The sequence below is a fragment of the Nyctereutes procyonoides genome, unplaced genomic scaffold (assembly GCF_905146905.1).
Source record: "Nyctereutes procyonoides isolate TBG_1078 unplaced genomic scaffold, NYPRO_anot_genome, whole genome shotgun sequence".
NCBI classification, from domain to species: domain Eukaryota; kingdom Metazoa; phylum Chordata; class Mammalia; order Carnivora; family Canidae; genus Nyctereutes; species Nyctereutes procyonoides.
In genome coordinates, this window is record NW_026575146.1 from 74,282,700 (window position 1) to 74,305,498 (window position 22,799).

General features: G+C 51.0%; 2 protein-coding genes across 6 annotated transcripts in view; both read left to right on the forward strand.

The window, feature by feature from the left end:
* LIG1 (DNA ligase 1) overlaps positions 1-9,947 on the forward strand; it is a 38,431-nt gene extending 28,484 nt beyond the window's left edge. For all 4 annotated transcript variants that reach the window (XM_055310808.1, XM_055310810.1, XM_055310809.1 and 1 more), the window contains exons 20-28: positions 11-121; positions 857-928; positions 2,763-2,907; positions 3,050-3,132; positions 4,400-4,552; positions 6,765-6,818; positions 7,354-7,497; positions 9,500-9,592; positions 9,687-9,947. In XM_055310808.1, the coding sequence (XP_055166783.1) occupies positions 11-121; positions 857-928; positions 2,763-2,907; positions 3,050-3,132; positions 4,400-4,552; positions 6,765-6,818; positions 7,354-7,497; positions 9,500-9,592; positions 9,687-9,767 (936 nt within the window). In that variant the 3' untranslated portion in view covers positions 9,768-9,947. The remainder of the gene's footprint in view (positions 1-10; positions 122-856; positions 929-2,762; positions 2,908-3,049; positions 3,133-4,399; positions 4,553-6,764; positions 6,819-7,353; positions 7,498-9,499; positions 9,593-9,686) is intronic.
* Positions 9,948-10,322: 375 nt separating this feature from the next.
* On the forward strand, positions 10,323-22,702 carry CABP5 (calcium binding protein 5). 2 transcript variants are annotated; one of them, XM_055310813.1, is made up of 7 exons: positions 10,323-12,909; positions 13,111-13,336; positions 15,088-15,118; positions 15,662-15,805; positions 16,651-16,760; positions 19,745-19,892; positions 22,171-22,702. In XM_055310813.1, exons 2-7 carry the CDS (start codon positions 13,274-13,276, stop codon positions 22,194-22,196), a joined length of 522 nt encoding a protein of 173 aa, XP_055166788.1. In that variant the 5' UTR covers positions 10,323-12,909; positions 13,111-13,273; the 3' UTR covers positions 22,197-22,702. The 2 variants fall into 2 exon arrangements, with proteins under 2 accessions (XP_055166788.1, XP_055166787.1); XM_055310812.1 differs by having other exon boundaries at positions 10,323-13,336.
* Positions 22,703-22,799: the final 97 nt, after the last annotated feature.

A 22,799-nucleotide genomic window follows, 5' to 3' on the forward strand; every position in this document is an offset into this window, starting at 1 on the left:
CACTTTTCAGATTAAACTCCCGTCAGTCACGTCCTTCATTTTGGACACAGAAGCTGTGGCATGGGACCGGGAAAAGAAGCAGATCCAGCCATTCCAAGTGCTCACCACCCGCAAACGCAAGGTAGTCTCAGTCTCCCTCCACTACCTGCCGTGGTCACACAGTTTCTCCTCTTCCTCCTAGCCCTGCCCCACCCCAGAAGGACAGAGTATTCCTTGGGTTGTGGTTCTTGCTGCCTTACAATGTGGCTGCCACAGCTCCAGCCATTGCATTCTCATTCCAGCATACCAAGTACAAAGGAGGAAAGAGCCTTTTCTCCTGTCTCTGTTTTTTTATCTTATTTTATTTCATTTTATTTTTATTTTTATTTTTAATTAATTAATTAATGAGAGACAGAGAGAGAGGCAGAGACACAGGCTCCATACAGGGAGCCCGACGTGGAACTCAATCCCGGGTCTCCAAGATCATGCCCTGGGCTGAAGGCAGCGCTAAACCGCTGAGCCACCAGGGCTGCCCCTGTCTCTGTTTTATTATGAAAGATCTGTGCCAGGATCCCCCCACACACACACAACCTGTGCCCCACCAAACTTCTTTACCTTCATTGGTCATTAGCTGCAAGGGAGGTTGGGAGAGCAAATATTTGACAAAGGGATTGAGTTTGTTGGGATTAGCTGAGAGCCATCAGGTTGCAGAGCCAGGAGCCAGTAGCATTGTCACTCTCACGGGTGTGTGGGCTATTGCCTGGAGAGAAGGGGAGAGTGGTAGAGACAGGTGTCTGCCTGGGGCATGATGGGAGGCAAACCGACCGTGCCCCTGTCATCATTCCCCACCCCTGCTCCCCGTTCTGCCCCAACCCAGGAGGTGGATGCAGCAGAGATCCAGGTGCAGGTGTGTCTATATGCCTTCGACCTCATTTACCTCAATGGAGAGGTGAGTTCTGGCTGCATGTCTGGGGTAGCCGGGGGAGGTGGGGGCTGTGAATGAGCCTAGGAGCCCACCTTCTGAGTGGCCACACTTGGGCAGCGATTCTCAGGGACCCTGGAGAGTCTCCAGGACACTCTCGGGAAAGTCTGTGAGGTCCTGCCTGCCCTTCCCACCTCCGCAGCCATATGAGGCAGATTCTCTTCCTGTATGGCAGCCAGAGCAACACATTGCCGCTCTCTGAATGCAGACACACACGTGAGCGTCCAGCTCCATTAAAAGCCAGACATTATAGAAGCTGTAAAAGTATAAACTAATGCTCCCTCTTCTCACTTTTTCTAACATAGGCACATTTCATAAATGACATATTATTGGGTTAATGTGTTGGAGTTATTATTTTTAAATGAATTGATAAACGTCAAGATTTCTCAGTTCTCACATAGCAAATGTTAACATGTGATATGATAGCTAATACTACGTCACTACTATGGTAAATATCCAGAGATGTAAGCCACGTACATAGAAGCTCTCTGGAGCGAGTCCTCAGCAGATTTCACGGGTGGGAGGGGGTCCTGAGACTGCAAAGTTTGAGAACTGCTCCAGGGCATGGGTTAAGGATCTGGAGCCAAGCCACCTGCTTTGATATCCCAGCTCTCCCTTCCTGGTTGTGTGGCCGCAGATAAGTGACTCAGCCTCTCAGAGTCTCAGTTTCCGTGTCCATGATAAAGAGCTGATAGTAGCACCCGCTGTACTTGTTATGGGGCAGATGAAGCGATGGGACCCAGGCATGAGCACAGTGGCTGGCACATACGAGTGTTTATCCTCTAGAATGAGTTGCCAACCCCGGTGTCATCTTAGATAACTAACCTTTAACCATCTGGCAGCTGAATGGCCACTGCTTGCACTTGACTAATGAAATCAGGGTGATTTCCAATGGGCTGTGCGTGCCCATCAGGAGCATGGATGGAACATGAAAGGGTGTGGTTAATTCAATCAAAGCTAATAAGATCGCAGAGAGTAGATTAACTTCCAGAAGGTGGGTAAGTCTGTTTCATAGTATAAGGCAAGCAGCACTTTCCCATGAATAGATTTGCTCTAACTCGGGGCTCAGTAGAGCAGGGCCTGCAGGCCGAATCTGTCTCGGCCTTTCTCGTCTGTAAGGGAGGCTTTATTGGAACGCAGCCGCATGCCCATACACTTCTGCCCTACAGCCCACAGCTGAGCGGTTGTCACAAAGCCCCAGTAGCCCACAGAGCTCAGAGTATTGACTCTGGTTCTTCGTGCAACAAGGTTGCTGACCCCTGGATTAAAGTGGAAAGCATCCTCTCAGAAACACGTTTATCTCCTATCCGTGTGGTCATCAGCGCCTTTCACCTTTATTCAACCCGTGTTGTAAATGGAACTGTAGCCACAATAACGAGTCCATTCCAGCTCCATAAGGACTGTGGCCCCTGTCTTATGCACCTGAGGTCACAGGACAGGACTGACCGGTCTCCAGCCCCCTACCTGCCCTTTTTTTTTTTTTTAAGATTTTATTTATTTATTTGAGACAGAAAGAGGGTACAAGCGTGGGGAGAAAGAGAAAGCAGGCACTCTGCTGAGCAGGGAGCCCCATGTGGAGCTTGATCCCAGGACCCTGAGCTCATGATCTGAGCTGACACTGAACCAACTAACCACCCCTCCCCTTGCTGCCTTTGACTTGCCCTTGAAATGGGTCCTCGATGTTTTCAAAATCCCCGTGTGGGCCTGGTTCATCCCTGTCGGGGGCCTTCCTATCTTGTGGGAGCCCAGGCTTCTCTTTACCTCCACAGTGACACCCTCTCTCTTTTCCCGCCCTACTCAGTCCCTGGTACGTGAGCCTCTCTCCCGACGCCGGCAGCTGCTCCGGGAGAACTTTGTGGAGACAGAGGGCGAGTTTGTGTTTGCCACCTCCCTGGACACCAAAGACACGGACCAAATTGCCGAGTTCTTGGAGCAGTCTGTGAAAGGTAGGGGGTCCTGGGGCCAGCTGCTATGTGTACTCCCTCTTGGCTGCCCCGCCCCGAGTGATTTCACTTAAAGCTGCTGGCTCCGGCTGGATGGCTGTCATGAGCCGGGCTTCACAGAGGTCACTCTTTGTGTCTCCCTCAGACTCCTGTGAGGGGCTGATGGTGAAAACTCTGGACATCGATGCCACCTATGAGATCGCCAAGAGATCCCACAACTGGCTCAAGGTGCCCTTCCAAAATCTGGCCGTCTTTCCATCTGGTTCCTAGTCCTCACTCCACCCTGTTTAAGTGCGGGAGCCTTTTCTTGGTCCCTGATGCCTCCCTGTCCAGCCAGCCACAGACCACCCCTCCACAAATCCTTGCTGCTGGACTCACCAAGAATCAGTTAGAACTGCCCCGGCCTGAGCGCCATGGAAGTTAGATGAGGTTTCTATTCTAAGTTCATAGCCCCTCTCTGTTGGGTGGGGCCAACGGGAAGGGAGGGAGTCAGCCAGGACATAAATGAGATGACATTGGGGGCGATGAGCATTGTGGAGAAAGCAAGTCAAGTCAGGGGCCAGTGAGGATCTTGCAGTGCTCTGGTCATCGGGAAAGGCCTTTCCAGAGTTGACTCTTGCATTGAGGCACAGATGACAGGAGAGAGTCAGGCACATGGAGATCTGGGACAGAGTGTCTAGGAGAAGGGTGGGAGCAAAATGGTAAGGGCCCTGAGGTAGGAATGAAGCTCCGTGTGTGCAGGGAGCAAGGTGATTAGGGTGTGAGTCGAGGTCAGGGTGGAGGGCAGGCCTTGGATGACAGAGCCCCTTGGGGGTCGTTAAATACCCTGGGTTTTCCTCTGAGGGTTTTGAGAAGCCAGTGGAGGTTTGAGACAGGAAGTCCTGTGGTCTGGTTGTCATTTGGCATGAGACATCTGGCTGGCTGAGGATGGTGGATAGTTGGGGAGGGTGCTGGGCAGACTGGGAACCCTTGGGCAGGAGGCTAGCCTGGAGAGGGGCGAGAGGACTGCAGCAGGAGATGAGCCGGAGTGGAGCCAGAGGGATTTACCGGGTGTGTTTGAGGGGCCTGTGGTCTGTCCCTCTGAGACTGTCAGCAGCTGGGAGGGTATGAGCGTTCCTGTCTTAGGACATTTTCCCTGCTACATACCCCAGGCTGAACTCCTGCCTGGCACTTTCTGGAACAAGTGATAAGTGTTTTCCATGTGAAGGAGTAAGTGGAATGTACATCTATCCCAAGGGAAGGGGGGACCCCCAGGGTCTCCATCTGACTTGTCCCCTCAGCCTCGCCAGCTCCTTCCCCTTCGCTCGTCTCTTTCCTATTTGTTTTGGAAGTCTAGGAGCTCCTCCCACATCCCACCTCAGCCTGGTGACGGTCCTCGGTCTCTATGAGAGCACTCTCCTTTGGCTCACCCCAACGACCCCTGCTCCGGCATCAAGGAGCCTCCAGCAGTGAGGTCCATCTCAGCGCCCCCTCACCTCTGGCCTTCCCTCCCTAGCTGAAGAAGGACTACCTCGATGGTGTGGGCGACACCCTGGACCTCGTGGTGATTGGCGCCTACCTGGGCCGTGGCAAACGGGCTGGCCGCTATGGGGGCTTCCTACTGGCTGCCTACGACGAGGAGAGTGAGGAGCTCCAGGCCATATGCAAGGTGCTGTGAGGCAGGAGTAGATTCGACTCCACCTTGGGGGGAGGGGTACCTGAACCAAGAGGCTCTCGTGTTCTTCCTATGAAGGATTAAGTTTTTTTCTAGTTTTTATTTGCTTTTTCTGATCCTATAAGTAACTCTTGCCTTACATAGAAGTATGTGCTATTATAAAAAGATGTAAAGAAGTTGTGCCAGTTAAGAATTGAGTTCTGCTACAGATGATGACATAAAGGGATTTATTTTTCTCTCATATAATGAGAAGTCTGGAGAGGAGCAGGCAGCTCTCTGATGACATTAGGGGCCTAGGCTTCTGTCCCCGCACAGGGGTTTTGTCATGTGCTTCTGACCTCATCTTCATAATGTGGCTGCAGGACCTCCAGCCATCACAGCCATGCACGCTCCAAACAGCAGGAAAGAGGAAGGCCCCAAGCAGAGGGATGTGCCCCCTACATTAGCCTCAGCCAACAAACAGCTTCTGTGGCATGGGTTGGAATTTTGCTCCACAGCCCACCTCCCTCCACAGGGGAGCTTAGGAAATGGAGTGGGTTTTGTTTTTGTTTAAAGCTACGCACATTGGTGATCCAACAAATGTGAGGCTTTTGCCACAGAAACAGAATAAACTGTTACCCATAATTCCAGTGCCCAGAGGTAACCACTCATAAAATTTGAGGGAATGTCTTATGTATACTTTTACAAAGCTGTGATCTTTGTATATGAGGGATTTTTTCCCCCTATAAATAATATGTTTTTTTAAGATTTTATTTTTTCATGAGAGACACAGAGAGAGAGGCAGAGACATAGGCAGAGGGAGAAACAGGCTCCATGCAGGGAGCCCGACATGGGACTTGATCCCAGGACCCTGGGATCATGACCTGAGCCAAAGGCAGATGCTCAACCACTTAGCCACCCAGGTGTCCCCTAAATCCCATGTTTTAAATACTGTCAGATACATATAAGTAACATGGTGATAAAAAACGTTAGTGTTTGCCCTCATCTTCAGGACTTTTAGAAGCACATGAATGTGTTAAACTTAAAAATAAAACAGTCTGTTATTTTACCAGCAAAAATGGGTTTGTTCAGAAATAGCATAGAGTTGCATTTTGGGACATACAAGCCTTGGCGAAACCGTAGGCTCCTCCTGCAAAGGAAAATAGTGGTATTTTATGGGAAGAAGGAGGAAGTGAGAGGAGTTGTTTTGAATGAAACTCTTGGGGGAAAAAAGCAGCTCAGAGGGATGAGGGTTTCTCAGGGGCTGAGTTGCTGGGTTGGTCCTGTTCTCAGATCAAAGTCTTGTCTCTCCCCCCGGGGGGGGGGGGCTGTCATGGATGGTTCTTTCCTGTTGATGGATTCTTCTGTTGGAGCCTATCACTGAATGTTGGTTTGGGCTCCGTAAGCGACAATCCCTCCTGTAACCGACAGTTAGGGGGACCCTCTCTACTGGCCTCTGCCTCTGTTTTAGCGAGGTTGCCCAGAATTTTTCACAGTTGTTTGTGGAAGATGTGCTCTGTTTCCTGAACCAGCTCCCTGTGCTCGTGGCCTGCTGTGTTCTTGAGAGTAAATCAGCACTGCACACGATGCTTAGCCCAGGTGACCCGTGACAGACGAGGTCTTAACAATTCGCAGAGATCATAGGGCACCGGTCCGGGATCATTTCACACTATTTACCCAGAACGGTTTTCTGTGAAACAGCTTCTGCCCGAGAAGATATTTAAGGCTCTCCATTCAGAAAGGGCTTTCCGGTTGATGTTTATATCCGTGGTTTGAAGATATGCATCTTACTACGTTTGCTGGTAGCGAGGTTTTTTTAGGCTTGACAATTTGGGTGGGTGAAGGAAAATCTCTGGCATGTGGAGTTTGGAGAGGACATCCTGTTCCAGAGTAGGTGGGACTCGGGGAACCCAAGGGAGCGACACCTGGGCCAGGGGGATGGAGCGGAAAGAACAAGGGCTTCTACGTCAAGCACAGGGCAGCAGGTAGGCCAGGGGATGCCCCTGGGAGAGATGTTACCCCACCCGGGGTCTGCGCCCAGCAACCCTCCCCCTGCCCAGCCCTTCCTCTATGGTTTCTGTGGCCAGGGTAGGATGGGGGCCTCTGGTATGCACAAATCTGAGTCCTCAGTGGCAGGAGCAGGGGTTGGGGGAGAGGGGGGACGCAAGTGGGGAATACTCAGCCCCTGGTTGCACCTCTGACCTGCCCCTCCCTGTCCTCCCCGCAGCTCGGAACTGGCTTCAGTGACGAGGAACTGGAGGAGCACTACCAGAGGCTCCAGGTGAGCAGCCTGCCTCTCCACCTCTCATGGCACACTCTGTGGTGGTGGAGCTGGCTCCAGAGCCCCCCGTGTCCAGAGTTCAAGTCTCAGCTCTGCCGGCTGCTACAGCGCCCAGGACTTGGGTCAGGGAGCCTGCCTCCTGCCTCCGCTGCTGGGGGATGCGTCTCAGGGGAGCACTATCGCAGGGGTCCCTGAGTTGGCCTTGAGTGAATCCCCTAGTAATTGGGAGTGTTGCATGGTCACGGGTATTTGGGGGTACGACTCCCTTCCCTGTGTGCTGGTACTTCTATCTCTGTGACATTCTTTGGTTCTCTCTCTCTCCAGGTCTCTGTCTCATTTCTTCCTTTCACCATTGCCCTCATCCCCACCCAAGCTCTTACCTTAAGACATGTCTGTGTTGCCATCTATCCCCTTCCCCATTTTTTTCCCTCTCTCCTCCCTCCCTGATGCCCCAACCCCCCAGCCTTGACTTTGAGACCTAAGACCCTCTCTCTTCTTCATGTCCACTGCTGTTCCCCGATGCTGTTCTCTGCAGGCCCTGGTGCTGCCCACCCCACGCTCCTATGTCCGGGTCGACGGTGCCGTGGCCCCCGATCACTGGCTGGACCCCAGCGCCGTGTGGGAGGTGAAGTGTGCGGATCTGTCCTTGTCGCCCATCTACCCTGCTGCCCGGGGCCTGGTGAGTAGGCCGGGCAGGGGTAGAGGAAGGGGGAACACCTCAGGCTCCAGGCAGCAGGAGGGACGCAGGGTCGACCTTCCAGATGGGAAATGAGGAGCAGGGGCTCGTGAGGATGACGCCTGTGCTCCGGGCTGATAGTAACTAGGAAAGCTTGAGCTTGCTTTTTATTTGGCTGTCAGATAACAGGGTCAGAGTCTCAATTAAAAAAAAAAAAGAAAAGAGAAATTCCCCAGGTACAAAAAGTAAACAGTCAAATTGTTTCCTTTAATACCCTAATCTCACATTTGGCTCTTCACTGATTTTTTTTTTTTAATTTTTTTTTTTTTTTTTTTTTTTTTATGATAGTCACAGAGAGAGAGAGAGAGGCAGAGACACAGGCAGAGGGAGAAGCAGGCTCCATGCACCGGGAGCCCGATGTGGGATTCGATCCCGGGTCTCCAGGATCGCGCCCTGGGCCAAAGGCAGGCGCCAAACCGCTGCGCCCCCGAGGGATCCCTCTTCACTGATTTTTGAAAACACAGTTCCTCTGAGTAACAGTTTGGGACACTTCCTGCTGAGCAGTGATGCGGGCTGTGGCTCGTCTTTTTGAACCATAATTTGTTTTCATGCTACCACGTTTTAAAATTCCCTGGGCTGGGATGCCTGGCTGGCTCAGCAGTTTGGCGCCTGCCTTAGGCCCGGGGTGTGATCCTGGAGTCCCTGGATCGAGTGCCACATCAGCCTCCCTGCATGGAGCCTGCTTCTCCCTCTGCCTGTGTCTGCCCCCACCCCTCATGAATAAATAAATAAAATCTTAAAAAAATAAAATAAAATTCCCTGGGCTGATCACTCTCACCAGTGGTTCAGCCCTCAATGCCAGCCAAAGGGTCAGCAGACAGTTGGGTACACTGCCCCTTGGCCGGTGCTAGGGCAGCTCTCTGCCTTCTCCAGAAGAAATGTGCTTTCTTTGTGATTTCCTACAATCTTTCAAAATCTAGGTAGCATGCACTTTTCTGATTAGAAGTGGACTTCCTTTAAAGGCAGAACTCATATATTCATTTTTTTAAAGATTTATTTATTTTAGAGAGAAAAAGAATGAGTACAAAGTGAGAAGGGGCAGAGGGAGAGGGAGAAGCAGACTTGAGTCCTGCACAGGGCTCAGCCTCACAACCCTGAGATCATGGCCTGAGCCAAAACCAAGAGTCAGCTGCTCAACTGCTAGAGCCACCCAGGCGCCCCAGAACTCATATTTTAATTTATTTTTTATTTTAAAATTTTTAAAAAAATTTTATTTATTTCTGAGGGACACAGAGGGACAGAGACATAGGCAGAGGGAGAAGCAGACTCCTTGCAGGGAGCCCGATGTGGGACTCAATCCCAGAACCCCAGGATCATGACCTGAGCCAAAGGCAGACGCTCAACCACTGAGCTCCCCAGTACCCCAGAACTCATATTTTTAAATTGAATTTCTGTCTTGAAATGTCTCAGACTCCACATTAGGCAGTTAGGGTTCCCTGGAGACAAGTGGCAGGAGCAGCGTTTATGGAGCTTCTGTATGAAGCGGGTGCTGTGCTCACAGGTACGGCACTTGAGTGCACCTTTCCATCCTCACAAAGCACTGAGCCTCCCTAGCTGAGGCAATAGAGCCTGGGAGCTGAGGTCACTCGCCCGGGGTCATGCAGTTTCTGAGTTGGGAGATGGGATTTGAACCCTGCCATCTGGTTCTCAAGTCTGCAGTCTGCCTCTGCTGTCCTGCTGCTTGGCCCTGAGAATAGTAACAGAACAACAGCCTAGACCACACTATGGTACCAGCATTTCTTAAGCACTTATAATGCTCCAGGTATGGTCCTAAGATAGGGCTTTATATCGTATTTAATCTTTATAATCCATTGCTTGGCCCCATTGTATGGGTCAGGAAACTGGAGGGCAGGAGCAGGGAGGAGACCCTGGATGGGGAACTGCTGCCCTGAGTGGCCTGTCGGCTAGACCCCAGGAGGGTCTCCATCATCTCCCCCTCCCCCAGGTGGATAGTGAGAAGGGGATCTCCCTTCGCTTTCCTCGGTTTGTCCGCGTCCGTGAAGACAAGAAGCCAGAGGAGGCCACCACCAGTGGCCAGGTGAGGCCTTAGCTTCTTGGTGGTGGATTCTGGAATGAGGGGTGGGAGGCAGACCTGGGGCTTCTAACCGCCCACCCCCACCCACTCTCCTCAGGTGGCCTGCCTGTACATGAAGCAGAGTCAGATTCAGAACCAGCAGGGCGCGGACTTAGACTCTGACTCAGATTTCTACTAGGCTCCCACCCTCCCAGGGGCTGGGTGGTGCAGGGTGGGTGTCCTGTTGGTCAGCAGATCCGGTGTTGGGGTCGTGTGGGTTTTGAGTGTCAGGTGTGTGTGCGTGTGTGAGGGAATGGTTTAAGCTGGGGGTAGGGGGTTTTTGGATCATTTTTTTCAATAAATAATTATTGAACACCCACTGTAGTGTTGGAGTCTGTGCTGGGCTCTGGGGTGACAGCTCCGGTAGCTCCCGCGTGGAGTGTGTGGTCAGCAGCGTGCTAGGAACTGTCTGACTCAGCACCTTCCCGTAGATTCTCCACAGGTTTGCAGGTGTTCTGCATCCGTGCTGAGCGGCAGGATAGCCACCAGCCACGTGCAGCCGCTGAGCGCTGGAAACATGGCCGTGTTTCATTTCATTTCATTTTCTTTAATTTTCCTGTAAGCAGCCACATGCGGTTGGTTGGTGGCTGTTGTATGGGCCAGTGGCAGCCGAGACTTGAATGTTAACTCAGGTAACCTGCTTCGCAGACACTGGGGTGGGGGTGGGGGGGCGCACAGAACAGGGAGATGGGCACCCAGGCCTGAAGCGGGGGTGCCAGTGCCAGGGTTCTGACCCAGCAGCCTGGCTCCGGGCCCTGTCCTCCTGCGAGACAGTGCAGTGAGTGTGTAAGACCCCCAGCTCTGCCAGCCATGGACTGGGGACCGCGGATTCTGGAGCCTCACCCGTGAGGGCAGCCAGCCACTGGCCGGACCTGGTTTGCTCATCTGTAGATCCTCAGCCCCTTCACAGTGCCTGCCATGTAGTCGGTGCTGTTTTTCCTGATCAAAAAGGGGACCTGGTTGGGCAGCCCTGCCTTCCCACCTGCCTGGACTGGGAATCGATGGTTGGAGCTGGGGCCGCCACCTTGTGACCATGAGGCATAGCCAGCAGATCCAGGGAAAGTAGCCCTTAGATGGTGGCCCCGGGGGCCAGCTGCTGCCCAGCAGGCTTCTGGTCGTGGGGGTGGAGCAGAGGCGAGGGAATAGTTATTGGGTGCAACCAAATCCCAGTGTGGCTGCACTGTGAAAATGGCCTTTGCTCATCAACGGCTAAAAAAGTTCCTAACCGATACAGCTGTACCAAAGAGGACCGACAAGGTAACGTGCAGCCATACTTACAAACTCCGTGTTTAAGGTGAAATAACGTGTGTGTTACATGCTGTGTGTCTGGGGTTGCCCATGTCCGTCTGGCTTTGTGTACAGCCCATGGTCCCTTCAGGCATGGAACCCAGTCTTCCTGAGGAAAGTGGGGCCAGGGACACGCTCCTCCTCCCCTCACCCCTGCAGACCCCTGTGAACACACCATCCCCAGCAGCTGTGGCTGCCACAGCCCTCCACCGGGGCTGGGCAGGGATGTCCTCACTCACCAAAGACCCTCACAACAGTCCCACCAGATAGGAATTTTTATTACCCCATTTGACAGATGGGGGACACTGAGGCACATAGATGCAAATAACTTTCCTTACATCCACTGTCTACTAGATGGAGGGCCAGGATTTGGTCCAGACGGTCCGCAGGAGGCCCTGTGCTGGCAGCGCTGCCCATGGGGAGCCTCACATGCCCCCTCGGGGATGTGGAACATTCCAGTTCCACACCCCACTGGAAGGTGTGGGAATGACAAGATCCTGCTGATGGCTGGCGATGCAGGTGGTGAGGGAGGGGATGAGCTCAGGGTGGACAGGCGGGCAGCTGGAACATCTTCCCCTGGTTGAAATGCTGCTTCTAGAACTTGTCCAGATCCCAGGGCAGACAGTGCTCGGAGCAGAGTCCCGGAAAGTGTGTGCAGAGGAGGGGCAGCAGGGAAGGTGGGCAGCTGGCTTGTTCGTGATTGCACGTGAATCAAATATATAATTTCAGTTTGTCACATCTGACAATGCTCGTTTTAATCACTTGATTAAGGTGATGTCTGCTTGGTGCCCCCATGTAAAGTGACCCCTCTGCAGTCAGTATATCGTAAGAGGATATTTTGTGCGACGCAAATAAATGTTATCCAACCTGGCACAGTTCTGTCTGTGTGGACTCCTGCTTTCCCGTGTTCCCATATAACCTGTTGATATTTATTTGGATTCTCAAATTGCCAGGGGAGCTTCTTCAGGGTGACCTCTGGGATCCTTCTCCGTGACCCCACAATTCTGTCCTTGCTTTACTGCGCAAGACGTTTTAGGCTCATCTTAGACTTGCTTGTCATGCTCCAGACGTGGGAGCAGCCCTCTCCCCCAGGACTTGTTCCTTTCAATGGAGAATGGTATTTTAAAAGCCAAGCCCTGGATGCCAGGGATGTCACAGCTTCTGTGTCCTCTTAGCTCGATGACCTACGTACCAGTGTCCCTGCATACCCTGTGATGTCTGTGTTTACTGTCACAGCCCTCTGTCTGTCCTGAAACCCACCAGTACAAACCAGTGCCTCCGATTCCCATCCAACACCAGACTCCTCCTTTTCCCCATCTGCATCCATGAGAAACTGATTGCCCTTTATTCCTCGTAGATTCCCTGTGTGTAACTCCTCTCTCTTCCTTGCTGCCATCCTGCTCAGCGGGGGCACCCTTCTCACCCTGACCTGTTGTCCACATCCTACACCTTGCCTGCCCCTGTGAGTGGACATCCTCGGGACCTGCGTGTAGACACCTCCTCACTCTGCTCGTGCTCGTGCTCCCACGTGGCATGTCAGGCTCCCCTCCCATGGCTCATCCTTACTGCCCCAGGCCCAGACGCTCAGCCCTGCTGCCCCTCTGGGCACCCCCCTCACTCCCACATCCTATTCGAACTCTGGCTCCCTATCCTGATCCCCTCCCAACCCCCAAGATAAGGACCTTCATGGCCTCCTTGGGCTGTGACATCACCACGACTTCTCGCTTGCCAGCCCCCTCACTGGCCAGCACAGGTGCCTACCTTGCTCTCTCCCCACCCCACCCCAGATTATTTACGAAGGGAGGAAGAGGTGAGCAGAGGAAGCACAGATATCACCCTCTTAATCGCTATGTGTGCCCACTTCCTCAAGTCAGGCTGTTACTCAGGTTCTTCCGTCCTGCTCGCTGGCACATGCTGACGGCAGCGCCCTGAGGCCAGGGGCAAGGTCCTCTACATGTGCACAGACCCGAAGGCCAGCAGAGGCCCCTCTCGGAGTGAGTACCCAGCAGGCTTGCTGGAACATGAATGAATGGATGCCCTCCGCTCTAATCCCCAGGTTTGAAACTCTTCAGTTCTATTCTGGGGATAATAGGTCAGAGCCTGAAACCGGCTCCCCCTCCACCCCACTCCAGCCAGATGGGGAGGCAGGGACAGCTCTGATCCCTCCCCAACCCCAGGAGAGATTTCTGATTCAGCTGTCACAGCTCTCGGACACTGGGACCGAGGGAGAAGCCAAGAGAGGCAGCAAGACTTGGCAAAGGAGCACCAGAGAAGATAAGGAGGCTGCACACCAAGGGGGACAGGAAGGAGGGGGAGCCTACTTGAGCCTGCTGCCTGGCGCCCCTGCCCTGCCCCTCCATGCAGTTTCCCATGGGGCCCGCCTGCATCTTCCTGAGGAAAGGCATCGCTGAGAAACAGCGGGTGAGGTGGCAGACAGTGGGGAAGGGTACGGACAGGGCAAAGGGGGCCAGGGTGTGGGGAGAGAAGGGGCATGACAGGTGCAAGGGGCCGGGATAAGGGGCACAGCCTCAGGGGGACTCCTGACCAAGAAGGTAGAACTCCGGGAGCTCAGTGGGCCAATGAGGTGAGTGAAGGTGAACTCTGGACTCGGCAGCAAAAGAGAGAAGGGGAGGAGACCTGCAAATAAAAGGGGAACTGGGATGTCCCTGTCCATCACCTCTCATTTCTCTGGACACCTGTAACCATGACGGTGATGACACAGCTGCTTCTTACTGAGGCACTGCTACGCACCCAGCCCTACGCAAAGGGCTTTGCTTTCCTGCTGTCATTTCATCCTCAGGACCACATTCACGGTTGGCCACACTTGCGTTCCCACTTTACAGATGTGGAAATGGAGGCTCTGAGTCACAAAGCCCCTTGCCTTCTATAGTTACTGAGTGGCAGTGTCCCATCAAGTCTATTTGATTCCAGGGGGCTTACTTTTCATTGTTGGGCTTTAGGATGAAAGAGAGAGAGAGAGAGAGAGAGAGAGAGAGAGAGAGAGAGAGAGAGAGAGAGAGATATAGAGAGATGGGCCTGAGGGGGGAGGGCATCATGAGAAAGAAGCTCAGGGGAAGGCTCCAGGAACAAGGGGGAGGCCAGAGGCTGGTGGAGTCCACAGGTGGTGTGCCTTATACCCAGCCTGACCCTTCAGGTGTGTCTGAGAGCAGTGGTGGCATCAGGGATTGGAAATGCTTAGCTGGTTGAAGAATTGGTCATGCTGGCAGTGAGCATCCTGCCCAGATGCCACCGAACACTGGCCCCCACGCAAACAGCTTCTAACCCTTGGGAGAAAGAATGGGGGGCGGTGGGAAAGGAATCAAGAGGGTGTAGTGGAAAGAATTTTGGCTCAAAATTCAAATCTCAGCCCTCGCTGCACCTGACCTGCTGCATGACCTCCAGGGAGTGATTTAATATCTCCCTGCCTTGGGAGCGTCTCTGCCACTTAGAGCTGTGTCCCTTAACCTTAACCTCTCTGTTCCTCAGCTTCCTCTTAAGATGGGAATGCTGGGGATCCCTGGGTGGCGCAGTGGTTTAGCGCCTGCCTTTGGCCCAGGGCGCGATCCTGGAGACCTGGGATCGAATCCCACGTCGGGCTCCCGGTGCATGGAGCCTGCTTCTCCCTCTGCCTGTGACTTTGCCTCTCTCTCTCTCTCTCTCTCTGTGTGTGTGTGTGTGTGTGTGTGTGACTATCATAAATTAAAAAAAAAAAAAAAGATGGGAATGCTATGTGGTCCTACCCCCTGGGGTGGATCTGAGGTTTCAGTGAAGTGACTGTGGGCACCAGGCACAGGGTTGGCACTCTGAGCTCATTAGCTGTGATTCTGAGCCTTACTCTTGTTCTGAAGAAAGGAGGGGATGGGATGCCAAGACATAGAAGACCCCTTGCTAGCACAATGGGATGGATGTCTGTTCAGGAAAGGCAGAGGGACAGAGATCAAGATCCCGGGATAGGAGAGAGGAAATGGGAAGTGATGAGGAAGAGGGTGGGAAGCACACAGTCAGGGGTGGGAATCGGGAGGCTGGAGAAGAAAGAGGAGGGGAATTAGAGGAGAACTGGGAACAAGGAGGGGTCAGGGAGGGGTTGCCCAGAGGAGGGAGGGATGTGTTTGGAGAAGTAGATATGGGATCCCTGACCCTCTCAAATTCCCTCTCTCTACATTCCTTTCCAGGAAAGACCCCTGGGACAAGATGAGATCGAAGGTAACCCCTGCCCCAAATGCCATCTCATTGTCATCCGCCACTAGGCTGCTCTCCTGTGCATCTCAGTGTAGACCCTTCCCACGAAAGCTTCACACACCTCTCTCTTCCTATTCAACCATGATTTTGTAGAACTCTCTCACACAGTCGCTTGGGAGCCTCCCAAAGTGTTTAGAAGGCACACCCATCCCCAAGCGTCTCAGAGACCCAGGAGTGACAGATGCAAGAGTTTTAAGATGAATCCAAGACTGTTGGTTTTTCTTTTGGAGGTTTTGAAGGTCCCCATAATGTCACCCCAGAATCTGGAGGACCGCAGTGCCATCACTCTGCGGTCTCACGGATCATTCCTCTTGCACATTTCAATCTTGCTCATTGCAATCTCTGTCCATGTTTCATACACCACTCCTTTTTTAAAATTTTGGTTTTCAAAGATATCTTCTCCTTTGGAGTCTCTAGTCAGTACCTCCCTGATGGTTTCAAGGGATGGCCAGTCTTCCCCATTGACTGTTTCGAGTCCCCTCAAAGTTCTTCTCTCTTAACTTTCAGAGCTCCGGGAAGCATTTCTTGAGTTTGACAAGGACAGAGATGGGTTCATCTCCTGTAAGGATTTAGGGAATCTCATGAGGACGATGGGTTACATGCCCACGGAGATGGAGTTGACTGAACTGGGCCAGCAAATCCGCATGAACTGTGAGGCTGGGCCTGGGAGGACTGCTGGGAGTGGGTGGGGTGGAAGCAGGAGGGATGTGGAGGCTGAGCCACAGGGAAGGAAGAGGGTAGGCAGCACTAGGAGTCTGGAAGCAAACAGTTCAGCCTGGACTCGGGGAGGCAGCGTTTGAAGTGGATAAAAGGGTGACTCTTGGAGGCAGATCTGGGTCCAAGTCCCACTTCTATCATGTACTGATTGTCGTGCTTTTGAAAAGTGGAGTCAACTTCCACTCCTGAGTCTCAGTTTTCCCATCTGTCACTCCTTGTGGGATTGGGATGAAGGAGCTGATGCAGGTCAAGGCTTAGCCTCCAGTAAACGGTTATCGATGTAAGTTAATACCATGACCACTGAGACGCAAAGGTAGAGGGCAAGCTTGGAACCGATCTGCCTCTGGAAACAAATTTGGGATGGGTTCCAGAGCTCATTTTGAGAAGGAAGCTGGGACAAAATCACTCTGGGGTTTTGCTCTAAGGCGTGCCACAGAGTAAACAAGGTTGAACCCAAAGACAGGATTGTGTTTCTATCTGGAAGAGGTTTGGCTCCCACTCAATTCATGCTCCCCCTTCTACAGACCAACAGATGAGCAGAGATCTGAACCAATTAAGAGATTTTTCCCAAGGTCACAGGGACAGCTGGTTACTTTCACCCCATCCACCCGGGTTCGGATTAGAGGGACCCTGGGCTCCGGGTTGGCTGAGAGGGAAATTTCTCAGATGGCAGAGAGATCAGAGCAGGTCTGCCTCTTAAACCAACCTGGAAGGGTCCAGAGAGGTAGTGGAGGGTTGGTTACATGGACTCTTACTAAACCTGCCTCTTCTGTCCTCAGTGGGTGGCCGTGTAGACTTTGAGGACTTTGTAGAGCTGATGACCCCCAAACTCCTTGAGGAAACAGCGGGGATGATCGGTGTCCAGGAGATGAGAGACGCCTTCAAGGAAGTGAGTTAAGATTTTCATGGTGTTGGGGGTACTTGAAAGAAACACCAGGAGTCTATGATTGGTCTTCCAACATGGACAGAACCTACCCAAACCAAATATTTTGGAAACTAGAATGGGATTTATAGGGAAGGAAAATCACATCTTCCAAACATTTGCAATGCACGAGGCCCTCTGCAAATACTTTCTAGTTTAATGATCATAAAGAACAATAGGGATAAGCCGCCCCTTATCCCCAGTCATGTAAATGAGGACGTCGAGGCTCAGGGAATTTACAAATCTCACCTGAGATCCTGCCATGCCCAGAACACATGGTTAGACCTCTAATCTCTGTGCCTGTAACGGGAAGAAGGAATCCAATAATTTGAGATTCCAGAGGGGAATGCAAAGAGATAATCCGGTTTAACCCACTGTAGAGATACTTAAGAATCTCTTAAGTCTCAGCCCCAGGGAGGGTGAGGGGCTTGCTGAGATTTGCTTTCATCCCCTAATAAAATGCTTTCCTCAGGGGACGCCTGGGTGGTTCAGTGGGTTAGGCATCCAACTCTTGGTTTTGGCACAGGTCATGATCTCAGGGTCATGGATTGAGCCCCACGTCAGGCTCCACACTCAGCACAGAGTCTGATTGACCTTCTCCCTGTGCCACTCCCCCCACTCACCCTGTCTCTCTCTCTCAAATAGATAAATAAAATCTTTAAAAATAAAATCAAATAAAATTATTACCTCAGAGCTTTCGGTGCAGGAGGCAAAAATAAAGAGTAGCATAGCCTTTGGAAGGCAAAACTTTGGAGCCGTGGAAACATGGGTCTGAATCCCAGGAAGATGTCCTCCCACAAGCTGTGTGATTTTCCTGTCCCAGCTTCACATAAATATGACCTAGAGCTGCATCACCCAACAGTACTTCCTGTGATCTCAGAAATGTTCTGTCCAAAATGGTAGCCATTGGCCACCTGTGGCTGTCAAGCCCTAGACATACTAGCAGGTATGACTGAGGAACTCGTTTTTTTCATTTTATCTAATTTTGATTTGTTTCAGTTCAATTGTTTATTTAATTGGACATTCAATAGAATATACACTCCATTTGCTTAAATTTAAAAACAAATAACACAATTCAGTTACTGAGAAACATTTCTCCTGGAAAACCTTGAGTATGTGGATCTACCTTTCCACCTACAAATTTTACAAAAGCTACATGCAGATCAAGTATTTCTGATACTATTTGGTGTTTGAATGGAGAGGTACTATCAGATTTTTAAAAATATTTTATTTATTTATTCATGAGAGACACAGAGAGAGGGGCAGAGACATAGGCAGAGGGAGAAGCAGGCTCTCCTCTGTGGGGAGCCCAATTTGGGATTGAATCTCAGGACCCCAGGATCATGACCTGAGCCAAAGGCAGATGCTCAACCACTGAGCAGCGTAGGTGCCCTATCAGTTGTAAAATACACCTGGATTAAGAGTATCCTTAGTTTAAGCATACGTGTGTACTGATTATGTTAAATAATCACACTAAGTATATACTAAGTACTTACCATGGTAGTATTTAAACGTCTTATGAAATCCAGTGTGCATTAAAAAAATATAGCTCATTTATAATTTCTAAAGATCTGAAGTAATCTCCTCACCCAATGTGGGGCTCAAACTCCTGAGATCAAGAGTCAGGTGCTCTACCAACCGAGCTGGCCAGGTGCCCTGCTCATTAATAATTGTTAAATTGATTACATTCTGAAATGATAATATTTTGGATATATTGGGTTAAGTAAAATTGATTATTAGAAGTTATCTTGTTCTCTTTAACCTTTTATTTAAAAACATGGCTGAACTAGGGGTGGTGGAAGGGGAGGTGGGCGGGGGGTGGGGGTGACTGGGTGACGGGGACTGATGTGGGCACTTGACGGGATGAGCACTGGGTGTTATTCTATATGTTGGCAAATTGAACACCAATGAAAAATAAATTTATAAAAATAAAAAAAATAATAAAAATAAAAACATGGCTGACTAAAAAATTTAAAATCAGCCATGGGGTACATGCTATATTTCTATTGGATGGCACTGCTCTGGGGAAATATTATTCCAGGCTGGGGAAGCAGCAGGTATGGATGCTGGAAGGCAGAAAGCGCATTTGGGGAAGAGCAAGAAGCCCTGAGTTCTTGGAGCATCCTGAGCTGGAGAGAGAGTAGCATGCAAACAACAAGGGCTCAGAGTTGGCAGAGGGAGGACCCAACCTCATAGGAGTTTGTGTGTTGAGGAACGTGTCAGGATTTCATTGAGGGGGATAGGAAGCCACTGGAGTATTTTCAGCAGAGTGGGTGACAGTACCTGATTTCTGTGGTTTTTTTTTTTTTAAGATTTTATTTATTTGAGACAGAGAGCATAAGCAGGGGTGAGGGCAGAGGGAGAAGGAGAAGCAGACTCCCTGCTGAGCAAGAAGCCCAATGCGAGGCTCAATCCCAGGACCCTGGGATCATGACCTGAGCTGAAGGCAGACGCTTAACTGACTGAGCCACCCAGACACCCCTGATTTCTGTTTTAAATGAACATGAACACAAGGCCCTGATATGTGGACAACGCATGATGGGAGTCAAAGGACCAATTGGGGGGCTGTCATGATAGTCCAGAAAAGAGATGATTGTGGCTTTGGCCAGGTTAGTGTCAGCTTAGCTAGAGAAGGATAGTTAGCTACCCCACCTGCTTGGGGCATAGAACGCAGAGACTTTCTAATAGATTGGTTAAGGGTATGCAGCGTGGAGGTTTGAAAATAGTTTATTAATTCAGCCAGTATTTATCTGGTGCGTCATACTGTGTGGAAGGCACTGTTTGCAGCCCGAGCATGGGGCCGTGAACAAGGTAGTGCAGATGACCCACCTTCAGAGAGGAGACACGCCAGTGCACGATGTGTGAAAGCGCTGACCCACAGTAAGTGGTCAGTAACACTGCTCTTGGGATTGTCGTGATCATTGTTGATATCACTCCTCTGCTCCAATCAGTTTGACACCAATGGAGACGGGGAGATCACCCTCGGGGAGCTGCAGCAGGCCATGCAGAGGCTCCTGGGAGAGAAGCTCACGCCCCGCGAGATCTCAGAGGTTGTGCAGGAGGCTGATGTGAATGGAGACGGTACCGTCGACTTTGAAGGTGACATTGTGTGGGGATAGCCACTGCCCATATGACTCTCCCTTTCTACCTGGGTCATTTCAAAGGCTCCGTGTCCCTCACCTCTTCTTAGGACACTATCTAGGAGCTTATCCCTACACATCTCCCACAGGGCTCACTCTCACATCTCCAGTCCCTGTCCCTTCCCAGTTCATTAGGTGCCCTTGTCAGAGAACAGAGGGTCCCATCTGGAGAGTGGACTGCTTAGTAGCTGGGGCTTTGGGGTCAGAGTCTCGAGGCTCAAATTCAGGATCGTCTCTTACTGACTATGCAGCCTTATCCTGGCTGCTTTCTCATGTTTTTTTTTTAAGATTTTTTATTTATTCATGAGAATACACAGAGAGGAGAGAGAGAGGCAGAGACACAGGCAGAGGGAGAAGCAGGCTTCATGCAGGGAGCCTGACGTGGGACTCGATCCCAGGTCTCTAGGATCAGCCCTGGGCTGCAGGCGGCACTAAACCGCTGAGCCACCAGGGCTGCCCTGTTTTCTCATGTTAAGTGTCAGTGTTCATGTCTGCAAAATGGGACAATATGACATCTTCCTCCCAAAGTTTTAGAGAAAATCCAGAGAACTCATGTACTAAGTGGCAATCCTGACATTGCTCGCATTGGTGTTCCTGCCTGGATCACCCTTGCCTCTTCCTGCTGGGTAAGTCTTAGTTATGCCCCTGGAAGCTGCCCCCTACCTCTCCTCTTGGGCAGGGGCATTCCTCTTCTGCACCCGCACATGCCTCCACTGTAACAAGGAGAGTGACACCACCAGAGCTTATAACCATGATTTGCCTGTTTCCTGCTGAGGCCACAGACTGAACCTCTCATCACCAAACCCCCAGTCCTGGTGCAGAGCTTGTCACGTGTGTGTTGAGTGATCAGATGAATGGAAACCATTGCAATCCTGTGTGGATCGGAGTAGAGATGATCTTTGTAGGAGACAGAACAGGGCATGACAGGCTCTAATTGTGACTCTCTGGTTCAGAAACCCCATCATCCAACTGCTGCCTATAGACAAAAGCGCAATTCTTTTTTTAAGATTGTATTTATTTATTTGAGAAAGAGACAGAGACAGAGAGAGATAGAGATAGAGAGAGAACATGAGCAGGGGGAGTGGCAGAGGGAGAGGAAGAAGCAGATTCCCCACTGAGCAGGGAGCTTGATGTGGGACTTGATCCCAGGACCCTGGTATCATGACCTGAGCTGAAGGCAGATACTTAACTGACCGAGCCCCCCAGGCACCCTGACAAAAGATAAATTCTTAGTCCAATATTCAAGTGCATCCATGGTCTGACCTCCACCAACTCCTTACTTCAACAAACACTCTGAGTTGCTGGGCTCTGGGACACACTGCTCTGTGTCCTCGAAATCCTGTTCCTTTTCCTTTCTCCCTGGCTTCCCTTCCAGTTCCCATACTTTCCCGTCAGGGAATTCTCAGGTCTTATCCATCCCTTAGGAATGGGAACAGTGCAACCTTTGCGAAGAAGCTTCCCTTCATCTTCAGCTGGGTGTATTAGCTCCAGCTCTGTAGTCCTACCGATGTTTTTCTGTTCCTCTCCCTTCAAAGTAATCGCTGCAGACTTCATGGCACTGAGCTGTGTTCACCAACTAGGGTGTTGAATCCTGGATGGCAAGTGAGGGATGTTCTCTGAACCATCTTTTCTGTAATTCCCAATAGGGAAACTTGGTAGATATTTATTGCATTACCACAGCTTAGTAAATGTTTGCTGGATGCCTGCTGGATCTCACCAGGCTCAGGTGTGCCAGGGGTATCCCTGGAAATCTGGAAGAGATAGGAGGCAGATGCCCAGGCAGGGAAAGGACAGAATGACCTCAAGACCTTGGTGGGGCCCCAAAGTTCATCTGGCGTGGAGTCACAGCAAAGTCAGGTGCACCCTGCTTTATTCCCAAGGTTTACCACTCACCATCCACATGACCTCAGGCCCGTTGGTCAACTGCATTGGCCTCTGCTTATCTGTAAAATGGTATTTCCTCCTCCAGAATTGGTTGAGAAGATGAAATCAGATAATCATAGTTATTTAACACCTGATGTGTCTTAAAGCATTATCTTGTTTAACCATCTGAAAGATTACATATGGCATATGGCAGTCCTGTGATTTCCATTTTGGAGATGAAGAAATTGAGATACAGAGGGTCATTGAGAACTTACCCGAAGATCACCCATGGTTCCTGACACACCGTAAGGGCTTTAAAATGAATGCTGGCTGCTCTTACAAATACACACCTCACCAGAGACCTTCCTTTGCAGAGTTTGTGAAGATGATGTCTCGCTGAGGAGGTTCTGGAAGTCCCGGTCACCCCACCCCCAGCCAACATGGATCAAGCACTTGCCTTGGACCAAATCCCCTCGGGCCCTTCCAGGAAGAGTGGTGGCTGGCCACCTTGAAGAGCATGAATTGAGGCTAACCCAAAAATGATCACTTTGCCCAGATGGCGGGGTGGGGTCAGGGGTACCTCTCTAGAATGAGATTAAGAAGGAAGAATCTACGAATGAAAATGATATTGGGACTAGGGTCAGTGCTGCTCCCCCATTTCCAAAGATTAATGACGTCTTTTGACTTCCCATAATCTCCAAAGCCTATGACCTGCCAGAGTCTCTTCCTCAGTGTCCTCGTGGGTCTGACTCCCAAAAAATCCAGCCCATAGTCCGCCCTTCGCCCTTCCTGCTTCAGCTGCTTCCGATCACCTCAGTTTCTCTCTGTTGGAAGAGGGGGGAAAGGCCAATCTTGGGGCTACAGAGTTCCTGATAAGACTGGACTTGGAAAAGGTTAATTAAAGAGGCTTCCAAAGTGAGCTTAGCCCGTTTGGTTGATTTCCTGGAAGCAAGGTCTGTTTTTTCCCTCCCACCTCCTACTTCCTTTTCCTTATGTGAGATAC

Coding starts and splice junctions, on each gene's coding strand:
- CABP5 (XM_055310812.1), top strand. CDS start 13,274: ATGCAGTTTCCCATGGGGCCCGCCTGCATCTTCCTGAGGAAAGGCATC. Junction 16,761..19,744: donor TGAGAGACGCCTTCAAGGAA/GTGAGTTAAGAT, acceptor TGCTCCAATCAG/TTTGACACCAATGGAGACGG. Junction 19,893..22,170: donor CGGTACCGTCGACTTTGAAG/GTGACATTGTGT, acceptor CTTCCTTTGCAG/AGTTTGTGAAGATGATGTCT.